The sequence below is a fragment of the Triturus cristatus genome, chromosome 3_2 (genome assembly GCF_964204655.1).
Source record: "Triturus cristatus chromosome 3_2, aTriCri1.1, whole genome shotgun sequence".
Taxonomy (NCBI): Eukaryota; Metazoa; Chordata; class Amphibia; order Caudata; family Salamandridae; genus Triturus; species Triturus cristatus.
In genome coordinates, this window is record NC_140584.1 from 970660950 (window position 1) to 970686170 (window position 25221).

The following is a 25221-nucleotide window of genomic DNA, read 5'->3' on the forward strand; positions in this document are numbered from 1 at the left end:
GTCCCTTATTCTGGGATATGATTTCTTTTCCTAACCTTTGGTCGAGTTCAGTTAATACCGGGGTGTGGCTATTTTCTAACTCGGTGCTATATATGTTAAAAACAGAGAAACGTAACCCCTTTCCCTGGAACCGAACCGCCTGTATCCCATATGAGAACCAGTCTGGAAAGGACCAGGTGCCTGGCAGGTCTAAATCTACATAGATGGACAAACCGCCCATTGCTCTCCCTGAGCTAGATTTTCGGGCGGGAACAAAAAAACACTTGTACCCCTGCAGATGGTAGTTATTCTCCACAGCCCATGTCTCCTGTACACATATAATGTGAAATGTTCTAATGAAGTCCACCCATTCCTTATTGTTGAATTTGCCCGCTATACCCGCTATATTCCATGAGATAAGTCTCACACCCTCTCCACTCCATTCAGCACCCCCCTGGGCCCTTGGTCTTCTTTCCCACATTGATCTTTGCATTCCCTGCCCATGTCCCCCTCCTGTCTTGTCTACAACTATTTCCTTTGGCACAACGCAGTTTGGTTCCCCCTCACCAACCACCTGGGTTTGCTGAGCCTTGGATCTTTGCTCCTCCAGTCTTTCTACCGTACCTCCAATTTCTATACAACCCTGGGGGGCATTGTCTGTCTGTCAATCGACCCCTTCAAGGCCATTTAGGCAATGGAACCGGTTATAGGAAAAAAAGGGTTGTTCAGGTCGGCCAAAAAACGGCCTAGGGTTAAAGGCCTGGTGACTCCCCCTCCTGCCAACCCTCTCCCAGTTGTCATGAGTTTGGGGTTGCTGAGATAGGACTGGGATGATGGGAAAAAAGAACGACACATGGAGGGTTTGGATGGTGGATTCCCTAGATCTGTTTTTCCCTTGACATATATGGGACACCGTTCCTGTGTCCCTAAAACTCACCAGTATGCAGTCCCCTTTAATGGATTTTTGTGTTCTTCCCACCCATGGTACCCTTCTTACCATTATAATTTCGTTATTAAAGTGTGTCGGGAGGGGTCTATTTATGTTTAACCACTTGATTACCCTACTTTTTAGGGCACAAAAGTCCTCCGTTTCACCTTCCTCAAGTGGGGGGACACCTGCCATAACAACAGTAAAAGCATTGGTCTCTGGAGGTAAATTGGGTCTGCGTGGTCTCAGGGTGAGCTTCATTAAAGGGGTCGGGGTGCTCTTGTCTACCGGCTGTGCCGGGGGTACAGATCCTAAAGGAGGGTTGGGCATATTGGTGTTAGGGGGCTTAGCTGTTGCAGGCTTTGGCCTTGTGGGTTGTTGCGAGGGTGCCACATTCACAGCTTGTGGAGGGACTGGATTGGCGACACTATTTGCCGACTGCTTAGGGGCTACAGTGGAGGGAGTGGACTCTGATTGCCTTCCCTGTCTGCCAGCTGGAGTTTTCAGACTGCCCAATGTGGCCTCTAAAATGGTTAGTCTGATCTCAATCTTTTTAATACTCTCGCTGATCGGTAATAACAGGGACCTTAGCAAAAATTCTAGGTTTCCCAGCGGGACAACAGACAAGGGAATATTAGCAATACCAACTCCTGTGTCTTTTATCATAGTAGGAGCTGGATCCTCATGAGCAATGGGTTTAGGGTGTAAATCGACCAATGGTTTCTCTACTAATGTGGGGGTTTTTAAAAACTTCCCAAAATCAGAGTGTGGAACCTTGGGTTTGCTCTTTCCTTGAACTCCCCTCGATTTCCTCCTGCGTTTATTTGGAGGAGGTCCAAAGGCTACTTGTGTGTTAGTTGGCTTAGATTTAGTTTTCCTAATCTTCGAGGCTGGAGGGGCCGGAGGGGGTTGGGACACTAAATCAATGGTCACCCTTGGGGGGCTAGAACTAATTTCTGGGGCTATACTCAAGGCTTCAACTGGTGACATGTTAGTGCAATCCCTCAGCAATAGTGGGACATCATCAATTCGGGACAACTCCTCCCTTGGTAAAATAAGTTGGTCTCCGAGGGGCGTGTTTTTCATATTATCTATTGAGCGTCTCCGTTCTGCCCTTAACCTGGACAGATTACACTCTTTGTCCCCCTCCCCCACTGCCCGGGAGAAATAATTCTCTAGAGTCCTATTCTTTGCTCCACCCGGTTTTAGTGGGGTGCTCTCCCTTGCAGGGGACGGCATAATGTTCACAATAAATTAAACTCGGCGGGCGGCTCCACCGAGTGTAAGAGACCAGGGGTCGGAAGCACAATCCAAGAGGGTAGGCCCAGCCCGGCCACCTTCGGCCCCGGACGGCCACAGACGGTCCCGCCCTTGTCCCGGGCTTCTCCCGGCGCCCTCCCGCGCGCTCCCGCGCCGCGGAAGAAGCTGCACCCGATATAGGGGGAGGGTGCTTAGGGGGCGTGGCCAGCAGGGAGAGCGTCCAGGTGCAGGAACTGATGGCAGCACAGGGACTCCTGGGCAATGGAGTCCCTGATCCTCACCTGGCGCTCGCAGCCCTGCTCCCCGAGATTCAGGCAGCTCCCCTGTCAGGAATCAGCAACGATGCGCCCAGGCACACGGGCGAAGCGGGACCCGCGGAGCGGGTTCCGCGAGGTGCAGCCGCAGAACAAACAGCCCAACAGGAAGGACCTCGCAGGACAGAGCTCGCGCTCACAGGTCAGTCAATGTCTCCCAAAGAGCTAGGGACAAGCAGGCTCTTTTCAGCTGTGCTTAGGGGGCGTGGCCAGCAGGGAGAGCGTCCAGGTGCAGGAACTGATGGCAGCACAGGGACTCCTGGGCAATGGAGTCCCTGATCCTCACCTGGCGCTCGCAGCCCTGCTCCCCGAGATTCAGGCAGCTCCCCTGTCAGGAATCAGCAACGATGCGCCCAGGCACACGGGCGAAGCGGGACCCGCGGAGCGGGTTCCGCGAGGTGCAGCCGCAGAACAAACAGCCCAACAGGAAGGACCTCGCAGGACAGAGCTCGCGCTCACAGGTCAGTCAATGTCTCCCAAAGAGCTAGGGACAAGCAGGCTCTTTTCAGCTGTGCTTAGGGGGCGTGGCCAGCAGGGAGAGCGTCCAGGTGCAGGAACTGATGGCAGCACAGGGACTCCTGGGCAATGGAGTCCCTGATCCTCACCTGGCGCTCGCAGCCCTGCTCCCCGAGATTCAGGCAGCTCCCCTGTCAGGAATCAGCAACGATGCGCCCAGGCACACGGGCGAAGCGGGACCCGCGGAGCGGGTTCCGCGAGGTGCAGCCGCAGAACAAACAGCCCAACAGGAAGGACCTCGCAGGACAGAGCTCGCGCTCACAGGTCAGTCAATGTCTCCCAAAGAGCTAGGGACAAGCAGGCTCTTTTCAGCTGTGCTTAGGGGGCGTGGCCAGCAGGGAGAGCGTCCAGGTGCAGGAAATGATGGCAGCACAGGGACTCCTGGGCAATGGAGTCCCTGATCCTCACCTGGCGCTCGCAGCCCTGCTCCCCGAGATTCAGGCAGCTCCCCTGTCAGGAATCAGCAACGATGCGCCCAGGCACACGGGCGAAGCGGGACCCGCGGAGCGGGTTCCGCGAGGTGCAGCCGCAGAACAAACAGCCCAACAGGAAGGACCTCGCAGGACAGAGCTCGCGCTCACAGGTCAGTCACTGAGAAGTGGTTTAAAAGGGGCATGCCACTGCAAATCAGGCTCACCTCTGTGTAATGCCTGTTCAATATGCAAATTTGGTATTAGGACTCCTTTTATGTACAATTTTAGATCAAATTCATGCTGATCTAAACAGGTGATCTGCAGATAATCACTCCACTAGATGTGCTGGCAAATGGGTGTGTGGGGAACCTACAAAGGTCCCCTTGCACAGTAGCAATTGCAGGAAGGTTTGAGAAACGGGCCACACAGCTATTTTTCTGGCTGAATGGAAAAGAGATTATTGTGTAAGCCATTTGATGACTCAATATATCGGTCTGGTGGATTTAAACATCGCCTGCCCAGGTATACAGTATTTGTATGTAATTTGATCCCTGCCCAGTATGCTTTAACTATAATAATATCATAAGCCTTGCACTTGAAGATGGTGCCAATTGCCACACACTGAGGACTTAACAAGTTGATGAAAGGCAAGTGCATGTGGCAGATCTGCTTGTTTTTGCATACTGTCTTTTGGAAGACACCATCTACAGGAATGTGAAAAAAAGTAAACTAGAAAAATGACAGGACACTTTGGTAAACATTTATGGTCCCAATGACATTTTGGAATGAGAAGGTATGCATTCAAAATGGACAATCACAAGCCTTATGTATGTCTCTCACGCCTATCCATTTTTCCTCAAATACTGCTTTATTACACAGAAACTGGTAAATTTCAAACATAGTCGCTCTTAGTACCTCATGGGTTTTATTTCTAATAAAGGCTTTGCATGCATGTTTTCTATGGCCCCACATGCATGAACATGGTCACACTAGCACTACTCTGTCCAGTTAAACCGATCATCTGTGTGCAGTGTCCAACACTTTTACGACATACCATGACACCATTTAAATATATGCACTAAGCTACATACTTACTATTATAAACTGAATACTATTTCAAGGAATACTATGCTTACAAATTATTACTTTTTCATTTTTTTACTTGTTGTTTGTCCACTTGTAATGCCAGTAATTGCCTGGAATTTTATTTTCAATTTAATATCTTGTTATGCTTTCTCTATTCTCTTTCTTACTTTTTACAATACGGATGTGTCATATGTGCTAAAATGATGCAATTGCTATCTTTTGGTTGAATCTTTGAATACTTGGTTTATCAATCAAATACATATTTGCTCATTTTATCACAACTCGCTTAACTCAGCAAATAATTTATACATAGCCTTAAAAAAGCCCCGGCTTGTACGCCGCAGGGGCGAAACACGTGTCAGGTGGTTGCAGCTCACATATTTCTGAACTAAACTAAGGATGCATGAATAGACCAAAGGGACTCTTCTCAAGCATCAAAATATTGTATTTATGTATTGAGAATAACCCATTTGGGTCTTTGATCTATATACTGTATATGACGAACCCATAACTTTGTTAAATATGCTTTCAAGATAAGCATCTGCATAGTGATGGTTTCAATGACAATTTTGCTTGTATTACTGATCTTCAGCAAGGACGACATCAGGTGGTGAAAATTCAATGATATCAACATGAGTGATGGCAGTTAATATCTGAAAAACCCATCTAGACTCCCCATGTACCATACTAAATCCTTTGTGCATCAAGACTTTGACAAATTGGTTACTGATTCAAACACCACCCCACTACTTTGGCTGCAAGCAGAAGACATGTATTCCACAATGTCTGGCTCATAGCGAAACCATTTTTGGAGCTAGTAAACCATGAATCATATTCACACAACAATATCATTCATTCACTTTTAAACAGAACCATGGAAGGCAAGCCATCTCCACAGCAGAGTACGGCTTTAAGCTAAAGTCAGTAAAATAAAATAACAGATTTGGAAGTACATTTTTCTTTCGGACACAAATATGAAGGTAATAATAGAAAGACCAGCGATGCGTCCTGAATAACAATATAGCATTTTATTGTTTATCAATATTGTAAGCAGAAAGGCAGCATCTCGTCCCTGTACACTGAATACATATTCACAGTACAAGTAGTATGCAAAACAAATTATGAAAGCATTAACACCTTGGTTAGAATGACAGATATATATCTTTGTACAGAAGTCAAAAGTAATTATAAAAACTAAATTTCTCTATGCAAATGTTACAATTTCCATAATTTACAGCACATAAAAACTTAGAAAAGGCACATAACACATGGGAACTAACACAGGATCTTTTTTCTTTGGCTCAAACCACTTTTTCTTGGCGGTCTTAAAGTTTAAGATTTTAATTTAAATGGAATCAACAGTATCAAAATGTGCACCTTAGATGTTCACTTGTTATAGTTTGATATACACTATTACTTTAACATCCCATAACAAAATTGCTAGCTCAACATAATGGCCAAGGCATCTTCCATCCCCAACACATCAAGATACCCAAACTCATATTCTGCTTTACAAACCAATTGTTTGGTCTAAATAGCCAACTAAGATTTTACAAGTGACTATATTGGGACATTTAAACCCTTCATCATAAATTAGATACTCCCATTAGGAGCCTTTCCCACCCAAAACAACTGCACAATTTATAGGAACACAGAGGATGTTTCAGACTATAGACATCTTTAAACAAAGGTGCCTACATATTATTATATCAGACAAGATAGGCTTTGCATTCCTTGTTGATTGGAATGATTGCAAAAGCACAATTAGAAAATGGCAAAAAAGATATGGCTAGATACAATTACCCTGAATCTCATATTTTGGGACAAACTGCTATATGTGGTTAGAACAATACTTTAAACACAGTTGTTTCTCAAGGGAGAAACGTTAGGGGCATTGCCTTTTTACTTGGATGGTTTCAGGACACCACAACCCACTAATCACAGCACTTAAGACTTCCAAAACGTTGTGGCACCAAAAGGTGCAAACATTGATGTACACATGTATCTTGACATCATAGCAACCATATTATAGTCAAGGAAATGTATTTGTTTCAGTCAATCAAAAACACACATATATTAACCTTTGAGACATTTTAACATGGCCACATATGTTTTTCAATGCAACAAAGAACTCATTATCATCTAGTTATGGCCCTCAATGCTTCATATTGGGGTTAAAAAGATATATGAAATATCTAATTTATAACATTAGCAACTCTATTTCCGTTTCTAATGGGGCTATTTCTCCTCAATGAGAATGTTGTCACTGTCGCATAATATAACCACATGGTTTGTCAAAAGGCCAATACGTTTTCAAACTGGTGCATTACAGCTGAAACTTTCAACCTACCTTAAGGGATAAGCCATGTGGTCATTTATTAGTCTAAAGGTGCAAACTAACACAAAGGAAAATACCTATTTTCATATGGATCAAAAATGTCTCTATTACAAAGAGAAAAGCCTTATGAGTCAAGTACCTTGACGGCAGGTTAGCTATGGTATAGTATTAGTCCATAACTACAACTTGGAAAGAAAGCTCCATTAGTGAGATGGTCCAACAGGCATTGTATGGAATTTTTAAGCATTAACCTGAAAGGGCAGAGTTAACCATGCTTATCTGCCAAACACTTTGTCTTTGGTGGAAAGGGCAATGGAAGCGTTAATGTGCTTCTCCAGGTGTACCAACTCTATTTTGTTTTCTTATGCGGTTGCAAAAAAGTTTGTACCTAAAAATCAGCCCATTAGGATGAAAACGGCATCAATTGCTACAATAAGATATGCCCTTGATATAACTAAGTAAGGTTCAAAGGTGAGTTTGCATAACTACAATTAAGTTAAGGACTAAAATAAAGGTTTGGGCCAGCTTTAGAAGAGCAGCCTTGCACATCTAAATTATTCTATGTGAGCCCAACCATAAAATATAGTAAGTGTCAAGGCAAATAATATGAAATCAGATATAATTGTGTTGAATGGACCAATGAGAATATAGAGGGTACTCCTGCAATAAAATGTAACAATAAAACCTGGTTGTTCTAAGAGTAAAAAAGTGTGCATTCCGCACCCTAGCAGTTAGAATGTACCCAATGCTGTTTTCACACTCTCTCTCCAAAAGTAGTACTTACTGCCTCAGGATTCTCAAAAGGCATGAGGATTTTGATTGAATGAGTGTGTGTAAACACAGACATCTGTGCACCTCTACTTGACTCCCTGCACTGAATCCTTACTGATCATCACTGACTTTTCTCAGGATCAGATTGAAGTAGCAGGCCTCATCAGTGGATCCAGGTATCCTATTTTAGGAGTAACATGTCTATCAGCAATATAGCTCTGACACCAAAAGTACTGTTATCGCATTAAGGCATGAAATGGCTGTCTAACAACCATAGCTTTTTATATAAATGCATTCTAATGTATGGCTGAAACATAAAACTTAAAACTAAAATAAGACCTGCACCTGGTTACTGTTTTGCTTTGTTTAAACACATTACTTTCTTTTCAGATACAACACTGGGGCCTAGAGCATTCTCTGCTCCTCTTACACCAGCTGTTTATGCCCTTGACAACTCAGCCCAACATGGCCCAGGCATTAGGGTTTTGCCTTGATTGGATTATTCTGAAGTAGTTAAATTATATGTTTTAAATTACATCCCCAAAAAGTTTAGTCGTGAAAGTAAATGAAATCTAGGCAAATTGTTTTCTCATAGTTTAACGAAGAGTAAAGTAGTAGAATGAAAGCCTGAAGCTGTGATGGCTTCGGTCAGAAAATTATCTGTGCGGAAAAACACAAGACTGCATTGCTAATTTAGCCCTTCTAGTTTGTCTTGGATTTCTGATCTCACTTTTGAAAGCCTACTCCACTTACACGATTAATACTTTGTTTTAAAAATATTTGGAACCTTAATTCTTTTTTCGTGCTTCATTCAACCTTCTATTACATCAAGATTACGAATGACCAAAGCAGAAAGTGTCTTATTTGGAGATAATAGAAGCAACTCAAATTAAGAATCCTGAAGAGTCAAACACTCATACAGAAAAAACACATGAATACAACTGATCTGGCAATTAAATACACACAGTAGTGTAGATCTAAGTCAAATGTTTAGGATAAAGTTGTTATATGGCTGCGTCCTTAGAGGAACAGTGTGTTGTGGGTATGAATAAGAGTGCTGGAATCTGTATGCTGGGCCGAGTGACATTGTATGGAGGTCGGTGTCAATAGAACTTGGTGGTGTTGAGGGTGTCAGTGTGGGGGGTAGGCCTATTTGTGGTGGAGGAGTCATTCCAGGCAGAGTGTGTCTGAGGGGCTGCATGTCTATAAATGGTCTGATTAGCCAAGCTGATGTGTTGAGATGTTGAATCATCTGACCGCAGAGTGAAGTTCAGTTTTAGGATGGTATTCAAGCCCGATAAAGACCACATACCAGCAGCAGCCTTCAAAACTTCAAGAGCTGGCCTGGAGGTAGTTCCCTCAGTCAGACCTAATTGCTTCCCAGTAATAGTGAAAATGAAATGCACCGTTGCTGCAACTCAGGTGTCTGAATTTGAGTTGAAAGTACACAACATACTGCAACCATCACAACACAGAAAAGGTACAGGCAGGGAAGATTATGTGGCCACTATACAAGCATCGTGGTGTGTACGTTCCCATGCCTCTGTAAGTTGTTCTAAGTGCTCTTTAAAATTGAAGCAATGGTAGCAAGTAAACTCGTTTGGAATTACTTTTTGGTACACGTAGCACAGAATTACTGTGCTACAAGGGATTTAGCCAGCACTTATGTAAAGGAAGTCTTATTTTGTAACTGAGTTTTTGGATACGGAATACTCATATTACATTTTTTAGTATAGATATTGGAACCATTTTGAGGTCAGATTCAATCTGAAATCTACAATTCTGGACCAGAATTTGGAACCAAAACTGTACCAGATTTGTGTTTCACACAGACACAATGAACTGTTAACTTTCAAGTATTACATCACATTATGTTATGAAGGAATATAGTTTATGTGGGTAACGAAGGAAAATAAGTGGTAGGTGCTGAATAAGGTCGATTATTTTATAGTGCACGCACACACGAGTCAAGACCAATTAAGCACAAAAGAATCATTCATAAGTCCACAACACATACAGCAAGGAATGTTTGTTCATTTTGTTGAAGGGGAGTATGACAGAAGACAGGTGAATACTGACTAGGTCTGTTTTCCAAATGCACGGTGCATTTATCACACTTCTGTTCAAAGGTTCCTTAATCTCCATTGTTGTTTTACAACTCTTATCCTTGAGTAAAACCCTTGGTTTTGGAAACGCTGTTAAGTGATGTGTGTTTATTCCTGCAGTTGTGGTGGGTATGTGCTTCTACACAAGGAACAAACAGACTCCTGATAGCAATAGAGCATAATACTCTTAAATCTACCAACTTTGGAGTTGACAAAATACAAAGTTGCCATAAAAGTCATTGAACCAAATCTTAAGAAAACAAAATGACATCACCATGGAATCATCTTTGTTCTGTTTAGCTATGGGTCTAAATAAAAACAGTCAATTTATAAAAAGCTAAACTCACATTAAAGGAAAGACATTAAATAACAAAATTAAGTGAAATGTAGATTTAAATGTGAACCGTGACAAGGTGGAGCCAACGGCTAAACTGACAGATTTCAATTTGCCACTGGAGTAAACACTGGACAATTCATTTGAATAAAATTACGCCTGGACTACAAAATAGAAGCAAGGAAAGTTAAAGAAGACATGAACACCTTTCTGTGATGTTTTGAATTCTAATTTCTGAGCTGAACTTTAGGGAGAGGTGTACATAACTTTTTCAATATAAATGTTTTATAAAAATGATCTATGAACTATGTGCAGTTGTAAGATGCCTCTCGGACGTTCCTGCAGTGTGTTTTTATTACAACTTACTTTAATATGGGCTAAAGATATACTTTTTACTGAAATGTATACATCACTACAGAAAAGATTTGCTATAGAAGAAATTGCATTTATTGATATACATGGAACCCAGTTATGCGAGACTTACTGTGGTTCTTTTTTAAGTCACATGTGAGCCCTAATGAACAAGTTACTTACCTTCGGTAACGCTTTTTCTGGTGGATACAGTCTCTGCCTGTGGATTCCTCACCTTGTGAATATCCCCTGTGCCAGCAACATTCGGAAACTTTTGTAGCTCTCCACGCCGACGAGGACGACGTCACAGAAGCACGGCTCCGCTCACAGCTCCACTGACGTCACTGGATCCATAAGAGGACCTCGTCGGCGTGATGACGTCAGTTCCACCCTTTTTTCCGCGCCTTCGAGGCAAGCAATATATATATATAGTATACACAGTACATAATACACAAAACAACACACACAGTGTGAAGATAATACAGGAAGGCAAAAGAAATAGCACTCTTCCTTTGACAGTAATAAATGAATTTTGAAACATCTTCACTATTGTAGGTATACAAGGGTGGACAACGGGGAGGCGGGTGGGTCAGTGAGGAATCCACAGGCAGATACTGTATCCGGCCAGAAAAAGCGTTACCGAAGGTAAGTAACTTGTTCTTCTGATGGATACATCTGCCAGTGGATACCTCACCTTGTGAAAAGATTCCCACAGCAGTCCCACTCCCGGAGGAGGGTGTCCACCCTTCTATACCAGAAAGTCCTGAAGGACGGAATGAGCAAAGTGTCCGTCCCTCCTCACCTCGGAATCCAAGCAGTAATGCTTCGCTAAAGTGTGGAGGGAGGCCCAAGTTGCCGCTCTACAAATGTCCTCCACAGGAACACCTCTAGATAAGGCAGATGTAGAAAACTTTGCCCTGGTAGAATGAGTCCTTATACCCTCTGAAGGTTCCTTACCGGCCAAAGAGTAACAAATCTTGATGCACAAGATAATCCATCTGGAAAGGGTGCGCTTGTGCACCGCTCTGCCTTTCCTGCAGCCAACAAAGCCCACGAAGAGCTGGTCGTCCACTCGGAAGTCCTTAGTCCTATCGAGGTAAAATCTCACCACCCTCTTAGGGTCCAAGCGGTGAAGCCGCTCCTCCTCCTTGGAAGGGTGAGGGGGGAGGATAGATGGTAGGAAGGGTAATGGACTGCCCCAGATGGAAAGGAGTTACCACCTTTGGCACAAAAGCAGCCCTGGTCCGGAGTACCATTCTTTCAGCATGAATGGTCAAGAACGGGGGTTTTGAACTCAGAGCTTGAAGCTCACTTACCCTCCTTGCCCAGGTAATGGCAATGAGAAAGACTGTTTTAAAAGACAAGAGCCTTAAGGGACACTTGTGCGAGGGCTCGAAAGGAGAACCCATCAGGTAAGTTAAGACAAGATTTAAGTCCCATTGAGGCACAATAAAAAGAGTAGGTGGAAACTTATTGGTAAGGCCCTTAAGGAATCGTAATACAATAGGTGACTTAAACAAAGACGGCTGATCCGGCAAGCAAAGGAAAGCCGACAAAGCCGATAAATATCCCTTTACAGTAGCTACAGCAAAGCCTTGTTGTGCAAGAGAAAGAGCAAACTGAAGGATGTTGGATAAACAAGCCCTCAAAGGGTCAATAGACTTCTCTCCGCACCCAAGAATACATTTAGACCACCTATAAGAAAAGATAGATTTAGTGGAATGACGTCTGGCAGACAATATTACATCTACCACATCAGGTGGGAGAGAAAAAGAATTCAGGTTGCCCCGTTCAATCTCCAGGCATGAAGGGGTAAGCTCTGGAGGTGGGGGTGTAGAACCTGCCCCTCCGACTGCGAGAGGAGGTCTGCCCTCAGAGGGAGACAGAGAGGAGGGCACGAGGAGAGGTGGAGAACATCTGTATACCACACCCTTCTTGGCCAATCCAGGGCGATCAATATGACTTGGGCCCGGTCTTGGCGAATCTTCCTCAGAACCCGAGGAATCAAGGGTATGGGAGGAAACGCGTAAAGGAGATGTGAGTCCCATATCAACTGAAACGCGTCCCCCAACGCTCCCTGCATCGGATACTGGAGACTGCAGAATGACGGGCAGTGAGCGTTCTCCTGAGTGCCAAACAGGTCCACCCGAGGTGTTCCCCACGTCCGAAAGACGAGCCGAACCACCTTCGGATGGAGCCTCCACTCGTAGTCGGCAGAGAAATGCCGACTGAGACTGTCTGCACGCACGTTCAGAACTCCGGCCTGATGATTTGCCATCAGACAAAATCTGATGATCCTGAACCCAGGACCAGAGACGCAGAGCCTCTCTGCAGAGACAATGCGACCCCACACCTCCCTGCTTGTTGACATACCACATGCTCCGGAACCAGCTCTAGCGCACCTTTTTTTAATAACGTAAGGACTTCCTCCTGCAGGAGAAGAAGGTGGTCCTCCGAGCAAGTACCTTGACAAGGAGGGTAATTCGGAGGGAATTCCCGAAAGGGAAGGGCGTACCCATTTTCTACACGATCTAGAACCCAGAGGTCTGAAGTGACCGATTCCCAATCTTGTAGAAAACGGGTATGCCGGCCTCCCACAGGAACAACATGATCTAGAATGGTGGATCCAGGGCTGCTTTGCGGTGGTGGGAGGGATGAAGGAAGAGGCGGAGGAGAGCTGCCGAACTCGAGCACGACCTCTGATTCTACCCCTGTAGCTCTTATACAGGGTGTTCTGTTGCTGCTGCTGCTGCTGCTGGGGCTGCCTGTAGGTCCGAAAGGACGACCTTCCAAAGCCTCTGTATCTCCTAAAAGAACCCCTAGATTGTGTCTGCAGACCCAGAGATTTGGCCGTGGCTTTGCTTTCCTTAAATCTCTCTAATGCAGCATCAGCCTTTTTACCAAAAAGCCCAGAACCGCCAAAAGGCAGGTCCAGAAGCGTTGCCTGCACATCAGGGGAGAACTCAGATGATTTCAGCCACGCTCTCCTCCTTGTGGCAACAGAGGAGCCCATAATTCTGGCGACAGAGTCCGCAGTGTGCAGGCCACTCTGGATAACCTGATGCGCAGCTGCCTGAGTGTCTGACAGCACCTCATTAAAGTTCTGCCTGTCCTCCTCTGATAACTTAGGGGCCAGTTGTTTAGCGCAATCCATGAGAGCATGGATATAACGGCCCAAGAGACAGGTGGCATTTGTCGACTTTAAGGCCATACTGGCCGAAGAGAAGACTTTCTTGGCTGATTGGTCGAGTTTTTTTAGCATCGCTGTCACTAGGGACCTGAGGAAAGGCACCTGAAGACCTCTTAGAGCAAGCAGCCTGAACCACCAGACTTTCCGGAGAAGGATGAGAAGTAAGAAAGTCTGGATCACCTGGAGCCGCCCTGTACCTTCTAGCCACAGTTTTAGAGACCGCAGGAGCTGAAAAGGGCTTTTGCCATACCTCCATGACTGGCTCAGTGATGGCCTCATTAAATGGCAGTAAGGGCTCTGTCACAGTGAAGGGAGAATGTAAAACCTCAGTGAGGATGTTAGGCTTGAATTCAGCAGTTGGCAGCTGTAGATCCAAAAGCTCTGCTGCTTTTCTAATGACCGTGTGGTAGGGAGCCACATCTTTAGAGGGATTATCAGCTGGAGGAGTAATCTCCCACTCGGGCGATAAATCCAGGCCACTAGCCTCCTTCAACTCTTCAAACAAGTCATCAGACTCCATGAGCTCACCCTCTTCCATCTCCTCAATCTGGTACCTTTGCTTTTCCAGGACTCTTTGACCTCTCGCCTGGACCTAATCCTCAGGACCGGCGTCGCCGGCGCCGCAACCGGAGCCGGCGTCGAACACGGATCCGGAGGAGCAGCCCGTGTCGAACGAGGTCGAGCTGGTTAAGATGGAAGCGGTGTCGATGTCCTCGGTGTCGGGAAATGCCAAGACGGCGTCGCCGGGAAAAAAGGCATAAATGGAGCCTGAGCGTAGGCTTGAGGAACCCCCAAATTGAAAGCCATTGGACCCATGGGACCCGAAGGTGCTCCAGAGGGGTACATCGCTCTAGTGAAGACTCCATACATCGCATTCAAATAACGCGATGGATCTTGTCCCGGGCCTGGAAAGGGGGGAAATGGCTCAGACTGAGGCATAACCGGACTCGGGCCAATCGATGCTGACGGTGGAGCCAGCGGAGTCAAAGACTCATCAGGAGCCGGAGCTTCTTCAACCAGAGCCGGAGAAGGCGTCGGTGATGGAGCCAGAGCCGGAGAGTGCTCCGGTGAAGCCGCAGGCGAGGTCAGGCAAACAGGAGAAACAGGATTTGAGACAGGAGAGGGAGACACATAGTCCTTACGACGTCGAGTAGGCGAAGTCGATCTCGGGGCCGCTTCCTTATCCGAACGGTGACGAGATCCATGCCGCCTCTTCTTTTTATGCTTCTTGGACTTAGAAGCATGCCCCGACGTCGACTTCGACGCCGACCTTGACCTCGATCTGGATCGTCTTCGACCTCTCTTCTCTTTTTTCATCCTTGCAATAAACAACTTGGCTTCTCTTTCTTTAAAGGCCTTAGTACTCATCTTTCGACAGCAAGAGCATCCCTCGACGTCGTGATCCGACGACAGGCACCAGACACAGCCCTCGTGCGGATCCGTGATGGACATGTGCTTACCGCACTCCCTGCACAGCTTGAATCCAGACTTCTTTGTCGACATCTTTAACAAGAAGCAAGAAGAAAAAGAAACACCAGCAGAAACACAAAGTAACTAGCCAAAGCTACAGAGAGTCCCAGAAAACCGTTAAAGTGGATGGGCGGAAAAAAGGGAACTGACGTCATCACGAGCGGAGCCGTGCTTCTGTGACATCGTCCTCTTCGGCGTGGAGAGCTACAAAAGTTTCCGAATGTTGCTGGCGCAGGGGATATTCACAAGGTGAGGAATCCACTGGCAGATGTATCTATCAGAATTAAAAAATAAGACCCTGCCTAGCCTCCCTCTCGTCCTTCTGGACCCCTGTGATACCCTTCAAAAATGTGTTCGCCATGAAGTCAGAAAATACTGTGCTTTGACATGAAATTCAATTTTTCTCTCTTATCTAAATATATCCAGTTCAAAACCACTGATATCCGCTTTCCACCATATCACTTCATTTTGGCATGAATGCTTGCTTTACCAACAGATTAGGCTAACGTGCTATAGAATTCAACAAACAAAATAGTTCTCCGTCTCGTTGAAGGCATGAAACACATTTTTTCAAGTGACACACTGCCGTGGTGCTTTCAAAAAAATAATCTGCCTTTTTGTTCAGCTAGGACTCGGTAGAAACTCGGTTTAAAGAAACATCACTTCATTCTAGAACTGCCTAGGGCAAATATGAATCTGATAGAAACCTGAGTACACTGGGTGGAAAAATCATCTTAATAGTATCCTAAACCTTCCAGAAGAGCATCTGCACCCACTGAATAAGAATGAGCTGCCTTTACATTCCCTGCGACTAATAACCCTTCTGAGCTCAGCTGCAACGCCATCCAAGTAGTTATTAAACAGAATTTACTGCAAGTCTTTTCAAACTCATTTCTGGCTTAAAATATCTTAGGCAAGTCTGTAAAATGTAATTCTCATTCAGTATTATTAATTTAGTACGAACCTAGTTAATCTAGCCTAATGTGTACAATATTTAATATGGTCAAACCGTACAGACCTCTAAAGCCTCTACAGAAAGCAGAGAGGGGAAACTCGAGATCTATTTCATTCACTGACTGCCAGCAATCCTATTTTTTTAAAAGGTTTTTCTTTTAGAATTCACAAATCTATATTAAAGACAGCTGCATTATGGATGAAATAGCTTAGGGTATGTTAGCTGTAACAAGGTGTATATTATTTCACACAAAGGATAAATACTTAGGAAAAACAATCCACTGGTTCCAAGGCAAGCGAGATGTAATTAATCATAAGAACTACATTTCTACAAAGAAAAATTTACAAAGACCTGCACTGAACAAAAATCTTTAAGAATATTCTACATGTGACAGTTTTTTGTTTAACAGTACTGAAATCCAAGGGTATAACCATCAATTAAAACAACCCCAAATAACACAAGTGTGACAATCCTTTCAAAACCATCAGGGCCAGGGCTAAATTGTGCCCCCATACCTTGCAATTGGCAAATCACAAAATCTCAGACGTGGCAAGATAATTTAGGAGTTTGGATTCTAAGGCATTCCACAACTTTCTAACAGATAAGCCATGCTAGGTTATTTTTATGGTGTGATCGCGTTTAGACATTAGGTTTCTATGAGAATTAAAACCCAAATCTTTCAGCATTGATGAACAAAACAACATTTAGGCCAGGTTTCCACAAGGTCAGCCTGGTGTATTTTATTCCCCCAAGTCTGTGAGAAGTCTACTTAATGCTATGGCACTCAACATAGAGACCTAAATGATAGAAGAATACCAACTCTTTGTTAGAATAGTAGACTATTTCCTTCCGTGATTTTCATCACAAAGAAAATTATGAACCAGTGGCACACCAAACTATAGTTTTTCATTGCTTATTCTCAGGTGCTGAGGTTTAACCAGCTGGTATGGTAGTGAACCTCCAAAAAGAAAAAAGCACCTTTCTGTGAAGATTAGCTATTCTTGATGAAATACAGCATTTTAGTGAGAAGTGACAATGGGGGGGGGGGGGTTGGTGCAATGACAATGTACTTATGGTATTGTAGTTAAAAGAATCCAAAGATAAAATTGAAGCTGACTGCCTCAAAAACTCTTATGCAAATCAAACAGCTCCCTGCGTGGCAGAATGACAAAAAAGTAAATTGTGATTGTGTACTTGATGAATTCATATAGAAGCTATGATGTCAATATCAGCACATACATCGACAAATGGACCTCTTGGCGTCAAAGCTTTTAAAACTGTTCCTCCCGGTTATGAGAGATAACCCAAACAGGAATGTGAAGGGAGAACACATCAGAGGTAAGCGATCACACAGCTATGTAACTGTTAATAACACATTTTCACTTGTAAGGCAAACAACATCCGACAATATAGACAAAACCAAAAGAACCACAATTTTGACATAACGTGAAGGTAAACATTCTGGTATTCCCTGATGGTTAACGGTGTACTTTTTATAAACCGCAAGTAATCTAGCCACGTACCACCAAAGCTATGCAGCATAGTTTGAATCTATGGTTATTTTCCCTCCCCAACAAGGATATGAAAATATTAAACACTTGCACTTTCGCTGACCTGGGGAATGCTGAGATGTTGCGAGCGATGTCATTGAATTAGAAAGGTTAAGGTTAGCTGTAATACTCAGTTGGCTCTGCACTGCAGGAGGATATGGTGATGTTGGTGTCAGTAGGCATTCTTCACTCGTTTCCTCATCAAGAACAGGCAGATACTGGTTTATCAAGGCATCAAGAAACTTCACAATGAGCTCTGCATAATCAGGAATTTGGGTTTGCTGAAAAACAAACAGATGGGTCTCTTAACTTTATATTGAAATATAAGGATATTTATGACGATTCTCGTTTTGTTATGACACTTTTTTGTTTTTAATTCCATACGTATGCATACTAGTGTGTGCACCTAGTTAGAGAAATGTGCAATCCTGCAATTAAAGTGGCTGGCAAGTAGTTTACATTCAGTAACATTCTTTTGGAAAGATATTTGATTCTCATGCTGATTCCTCCTCTTAGAAATCTCCACAGGTGTCAGACTGGATTCAGAACTTTACATCAAGATCATTCACCAACATCAAGTGACTCAAGCATATTAAGCAGCTCCTGGTTCGTTAATGTCATACCGGAAAGTGATGTTGTGTCTCCATATAGGCAAGTACCAACCCAGTCAACTCAATTACACATATTTTTGCCAAATCCACGCAAGCCAGAATAAAAACAAATGGGAGTATCAAACAGAAATAACATTACTAAAGACCAGCACAGAAGAGGAGAGAATGGAGGACAATGTGGTAGATGAAGTATCAATGAGAAAGAACATTAACAAAGGGTAAGTAATCTTTACTCCAATGGAAAGTTTTTCCACCAGATTTCTCACCTTAAACACACTACCAAAATGGAGACTGTGCAGCAGGTAGGTCTGAAGAGCAGACTGATGTTTTAAATCAACTGCTGCAGAGCTGCTCCACTAAATTATGCCTCTCTCCTCACAACCAAGTAAAAATACTTTGGAAAGGTTTGCAAGGATGGTGAAGTGGCAGCATAGCAACTATCCAAGAAAGGATGTCCTTTCAAGAATACAGATATGGCTGTCTTAATTCTCATTGAATGATTCTTTATAATGGCACACGGCTCCTTTTTGTCAAACTCACATAAGAACTTAGTGCACAGAGCCACCCATTTGGAAATAGCCTGCTTTCAATTTTTGATCCTGACAATCTGATGCACAGTTGTTTATCTGTCCAATGCCCCCGTAATTTCCCCTAATCTTTTGCCAAATGTACGTTCAATGAGATAAAAAGAAATATTTTAGATTCAAGCCACAGTCGAAGAAATGGCCTGAATGAGACAAAGGATAGGTGGTGACAACTGGGTGGTGGGAGGCAATGCTGTTGGCTCTGAGGTGTACAAAGGTTACAAATATCTGCATTGTAGTAGCTCTAAATGTCTTCATGTGCACACAAACAAATCCATGTAAGTTAATTTGCCATTTAGCAAAGGCCGAAAATGTTAAAGTACTCAACTGGGCTCTGTGGAAGAAGAATTAAAAAAAAAAGAAAAAGAAAACACCACAGTGTTTCCTGCTACCTTCTACCTAGATCAAACTAGTTCCATAAGGAGGCACACTGCCTCTGCATCAAGTGTTAGCCCTAGGGACCTGAGGCAAGTTGCATGATCATCTGTCCTGGGCTTGGACCTCTTGCAAGCAGCACAATGGGTACTGGTGGTGACATAGCTCAAAAATATTCAGAAGAACGATGTAAAAAAAACAGATGGAAAGCACAAGCAAAAAAATGCCCAGGGAACTCTGGATCTATGTGTGTGGCATGCAGAAACAATTAACTAAAAACATTGACTTGGACAGGACTTATATGAAGTCGCTAAATCGCTTATGGGTTAGGAGGTCAGTGAAAACTGTTGAGCTTGCTCCGATGTCACCTGGCACAGTGGTTTAAACTGCTAAAAAAAATCCAGATACTGTCTGGCAGAGTTTTTAGATGAGAAATTAGCAAGACTACAAATACATTAAAAATAAGAACATATAACATCATTTGGCTCTGTGCTGTCAGCGCTGGGTGAGAAAAATCATTCATAACCAGTTGTGAATGTGCGATAAAAGGAACTTGTTTTCACGGGTCAATATGTGCCGGCAAGTATATGGTAGACATCCTTAATTCCTATGTATAGAGATACAGGGGATGACAGGCTGTATTCTAGTTCTAACATCTGTTAACAACACAGGGTGGATGAGCTTCTAATGATGGTTAGTTAAATAGTATGATGTGATCCTTCTCACGCAATCACTTTTTGAATGCTATTCGTTCAAATGACACAATCTCTATGGCAGTCAGAATGCTCTCTTACGGCTTGACAAATAATAAAAAACATGCAGACACCAGTTCCACTGTAAGGAATTATTTGATGCGTTTGTCAGCTTCTTCTAAAAGCAGCCACCAAACGTTACTGCTTACTTAAGAACCTAGACCTTCCTGGCAAATGGAAAAAGGAGGAAAAACTGGGGACAGGGAAACCAGGCTGGAAGTTAAACTTTGGAGATAAATAACATTGGGTTACTGGTTGGTCCATGGCTGCCCCATCTACTGAAACAAGGCATCCAGGACAATATTACAGTTTCACCAGTTAGAGACATATCTTGGGGTGGGTCAGAGAGTCGCAGGGAAAGGAAAGGTAAATGATACTTACCAGTATGCATCTGTTCTTGGCATGTAGAGCTTCAGATCCGTACACTGTGCATTAGATCGCCATCTGGTGTTGGGCTTGGATGCTTTCACCTTGTTATTGTCTTGGAAGAAGTCTTTTGTAGTCACAAGATAGGTGACTCCTCCCTTGGACGATAGTGCGCATGGGCATCGACTCCATCCTCACATTATTTTTCACCATGATGGGAAATGATGGAGTCAGTAAGAAGTAGAAGAGATGTCCATGTGAATGTATCTAATTAAGATAATACTGGAACGGATACAGGTCCCGGGGAGGCGGGTGGGCATGTACGGATCTGCAGCTCTACATACCAAGAACAGACGCATACAGGTAAGTAGCATTTTCCGTTCGAGGCATATGAGCTGCAGATCGTACACTGTGCTTAGACTGTACAGCAGTGTCTCCCCTAGCAGTGGTCACCTGTATCCGCTGCAGTAGTTTGAAAAAGTGTTTTAAGAACAGCTTGGCCTACAGAAGCTTGTTGCTTAGCCTGCACGTCAACACAATAGTGTTTGGTGAAGGTGTGTGGTGTAGACCATGTTGCTGCTTTACATACGTCATCTAAGGGAATGTTGCCTAAGAATGCCATGGAAGCCCCTAGTTTGCATGTTGAATGAGCTCTAGGGAGGAATTGTTAATGTGCGTTTAGCCTTCTGGTAGCATATTTGAATGCATTTTACTATCCACCTGGCAATCCCAGCTTTGGAGATGGGGTTACCCTTATGAGGTGGGTAGAAGGCCACAAACAGTTGTTTTGTTTTCCGAAAGGGATTAGTGCTGTTGCTAAAATAAAATGGTGCCCTTTTAATTTCTAGTGTGTGAAGGTCTCTCTCTGCTACGGAGTCAGGATTTTGGAAAAACACCAGTAACTCAACTGATTGGTTAAGATGAAAAGCCGAGATGACTTTAGGAAGGAATTTTGAATTTGTCCTAAGAACCACTTTGTTATGATGTATTTGTAAGAATGGTTCTTGTATGGTTAAAGCCTGGATCTCACTTACTCTTCTGAAAGAGGTAATTGCGAGAAGGAAAGCTACTTTTGATGTGAGGAACTGAAGTACAACGATGTATCTGGTAGAGGCGATTCTAGCCGCAGATTCCTTAACGTAGAATCATCCCCAGGCGAGAGACTGGACCCGGAAAACTTTCTTTGCCCCAGCATCTCTGCGCACCAGGGGGCGGTACCACGCAACTCCGCCCTGACGTCGTCTGCGGGCATGACGTCAGCGAGGTCACATAAGCCCCACCCGGCGCGCTGACATCAGTTTTCGTCGGAGAACTTTTCCGCGCCACAACGCGGAGCCATCACAAACAAAACTGTGGAGAGTATGGGAACAGTGTGCGAAAAATCAGTGAAACAGAAAAGAGAGAAATGAAAGGTGAGGAACAGCACCAGTTGGGAAAGTGGCAAGCACCAAGGTACAAAAAACCATAGTGGTGAAAGCCATAGCAGTGAAAGAGCAGAGCACCGCTCTGAGGAACACCCTTGCAAGCTAAGGCGACATCCTCCCTGGAGGAAGAAAGCATATGAAAAATGCCATAGCAGAAGAGAGAGAGAGACTGCAATCACAACCCACAACAGTGATGGGCAACAAGCCAGGAACAGAGGAGCAACAGCAATTCACCCCCAGACGACACCATCAAGGAGGGCCGTATCCTCTGAAAGGAGCGAAAAGGCCGAGGTACAGGTTAAAAAACAACCCAATGTAGAGGACTGCAAAGGAGGCAGGAACCCCAAGCAAGTAAAAGGGAGAAGAGTAAAAGTAGGCTCCTACACTGGAGAAAAAACCAGGGAGGAGGGATGCAGAAGCACACAGGAACCAACCGACCATGTATCATAAAGGAAGGGATGGAACAATCAAGCATAACGAAGCATCCTGTCCGGGAGGAAGCGAAGCGGACACCCACAGAAGACAAGCCACCCAGAGGGAGGCAGGTGCAGAAAACCAAACTGAAGGTCCTCGCATAACAGGAAGGAAGGACGGGCCATGAAGGAATCTGCGGCTAGAATCGTCTCTACCAGATACATCAATACCGAAGGTAAGTAACTTGTACATCTGATAGAGACTTCTAGCCGCAGATTCCTTAACGTAGAATAAATACCCTAGCCATACCCAGAGGGGAGGAGGGCCTGCGAGAGAACCGCCCCAGTAGGAAGAAACACAGGGCCCCAACAGAGCACGTGTCACAGAGACAAGAAGGGCAGCACAGCCCCTATCAAGCAGAGGTAAGCAAGAACAAGGCGAAGGAAAGACTAGGAGACCCCAAGCCTATTCAAGGGACAAGTGCCACAAACCCTCGTAGGGACAGACAGCCGCAGAGGAGCACCCAGGAGGAGAAGAACCACCCCAACTCCAGGGAGAAGATCTAGAACCAGAGGCAGAGCCCGCCGTAAGAAAACATACAGCGATAGAAGACAGCTGAACAGGCATCAGCCGCAAGGCAGCAGACAAGGCAGGAACGTCTCCACAGCCAAGAAGCGCAGGCGTAAGAAGAAAGGCACATGTGCGCAAAGCCCCAGCAGAACAAGAGGCAGGGGCACAAGGGAACACACCAAGGGCCACGGCGGCAGACCAGAACGAGCAGACGTGAGCAGACGTGTGCAGCCGGCAGTGGGCAATACCATGGAGCAGTGCACCCAGAACAAGCCAGGCGCAAGCAGAGGGCAGAGGACAGGGAAATGCAGAACAATCCCCAAAGGAGGATCATTCTATAGACACACACCGACCCACGAAGAAAAGTGGGACCAGCCAGAAGAGAAAGAGGAGAGACACGGAGGACGGACCCAAGCCGTCAACCAGAACACAGGAAAGCCAGGAGAAACCTAGTCCCCCTGAAACACTAGACAGAGGGCCAGGCCGAAACGTCGGACAGGAAGGCAGAAACGCCACAACATGACACCGTAGACAGCATGCCAGACTGGTCGTGCGATGTAGCGAACACCGAGAATAACAGAACTTGGAGCAGCACAAGCTGCGCCCGGACAAGACACAAGAGACCGCGAGGCAGCCGCCTGCGTGGAGAGACAAGAGGGACCCGGGGACGCACCACGGCCCCTAGCCAGCACCCGTGGCGCTGCCAGGGCCGACAGCCGTCGGCGCTTGAGCGGCGTCAGCTTGGCTTCTGGCAAGGCAGCCGCCTGCCCAGAAGAGCGAGGAGGACTCGGGGGCGAGCTGCAAGTCTCGGCGACCTCCCGTGACACCACAGGGACCCCTCGGGGGTTTGTGGCGAGGCAGAGGCGCCATGGGCCGAAGAGGGGAACCCCGTAGGGCTGCACCCTGATGACACCACACCATCAGAACCTGAAGCCGAACCTGTCGGCGACGCCGCTGAAGGCCCCACACATGGCAAGGGATCCGCGGACGTCCCAGGAAGAAGAGGAGGAGGGGCCATTGAAGCCTGTAGAGCAACAGCATAGGCCACCATTTGTGACCTGATCGCCCTGATGCCGGGAAACGGTGGGTAGGGTGGCGACGAATTAGGCTGCATGTCCTGTGGAGAACCCGCGCCCTCTGCAGAGCGGGGACCAGGCCTCGGGGACAAGCTATGAGACTTGCCGACGGGCGAGCAACACCCTAGTGGCCTCGGTGATGGGAGATGTCGGAATCCAAAGCGGCGATTCTTGGACCCTTCCGCATTGAACGGACGTGGAGATGTCACCGATCTGGACAACCGGGCAAAAAGGAGCTTCATCCGGCGCTCCCGCCGGGACTTAGGCTTCAGATGCTGGCAAGCGTCGCAGTCCGTGGAATCATGGTGCTCGCCCAAACACCACATGCAAATAGGATGAGGGTCCGTCACCTACATATGACGTGCGCAAGACTAGCATGCCTTAAAGCCCGAAGGCATTTGCACACTGTTCCACAACGCAAAGCGTGAAAAGAAGTAAACTGATGTCAGCGCGCCGGGATGGGGCTTATGTGACCTCGCTGACGTCACGTCCGCGGACGACGTCAGGGCGGAGTCGCGTGGTACCGCCCCCCCCGGCACGCAGAGATGCTGGGGCAAAGAAAGTTTTCCGGGTCCAGTCTCACGCCTGGGGATGATTCTACGTTAAGGAATCTGCAGCTAGTAGTCTCTATCAGATGTTCACATTTATGTAGTGTTGCAGGGATTCTGCTTATACACAGAACTATGCTTAGAACCCCAGGACCTCAGTGAATTGTGGTGTACCAGAAACTCACCTCAGAACCCAGAACCCAGTATCCGGCTAGCATAAGTGTCCCATTCGTTATCCAAGATTTAGCTCAGAGATCCCAATGAATAGACAACCCAGAACAAGCGACTCAGGGTACTCTCAGGAATGGTGGGAATCGGAAATACCTGTTCGTATATTATTCTCACATCAGTCCACAACAATAATCAACAGAGACACTTTGTAAATAAAAGGGGTTTATTTTTATAGACCACGTGTCCTAAGATGCAGTACTTTGGCTAATACAAGCAGACAAATGATTAATATCAAAACCAGCAACATAGTTACAATACCATAGAATATAAAAGGGGTGATCATATTATAATGACAGTGGATACTACCACCTTCCCTTTACTAAGAAGCTAATATTATTATTATGCTAATAGAAGGTCTCTTAGGCTTGAATAGGGGACCCCATACCTCAAAGATCAGCTTAGTGAAATCACATCACAGGAGCATCAGGAGACTTCTCGCAGGAAGGCTCGTCTTCGGTCTGAATAATAAACATGATGTCTGTGATACTAAAAGCACTAATTTTCAGGCATTTGCAGCTGCGCGTGTGTTATGGCTAAATAGTGGGCCGATCAACCTAGAGTGAAAAACATGCATTGTGTAATACCCCAGACTGTTTGTCACACCATGTACAGACCAAGGTCGCTGCGCAGAGCTTGGGATGGTAACAACAGATTGCTCTCGTGTGAAGCGAATCTCGAGTCAGCCGTTTATTTAAGAAATAACATTTAAA

At 45.3% G+C, this 25221-nt stretch overlaps 1 protein-coding gene across 12 annotated transcripts in view; it reads right to left on the minus strand.

The window, feature by feature from the left end:
* Positions 1-25221, minus strand: part of NF1 (neurofibromin 1) — a 1956660-nt gene that overhangs the window by 242109 nt on the left and 1689330 nt on the right. For all 12 annotated transcript variants that reach the window (XM_085649550.1, XM_085649547.1, XM_085649544.1 and 9 more), the window contains one exon: positions 17625-17841. In XM_085649550.1, the coding sequence (XP_085505676.1) occupies positions 17625-17841 (217 nt within the window). The remainder of the gene's footprint in view (positions 1-17624; positions 17842-25221) is intronic.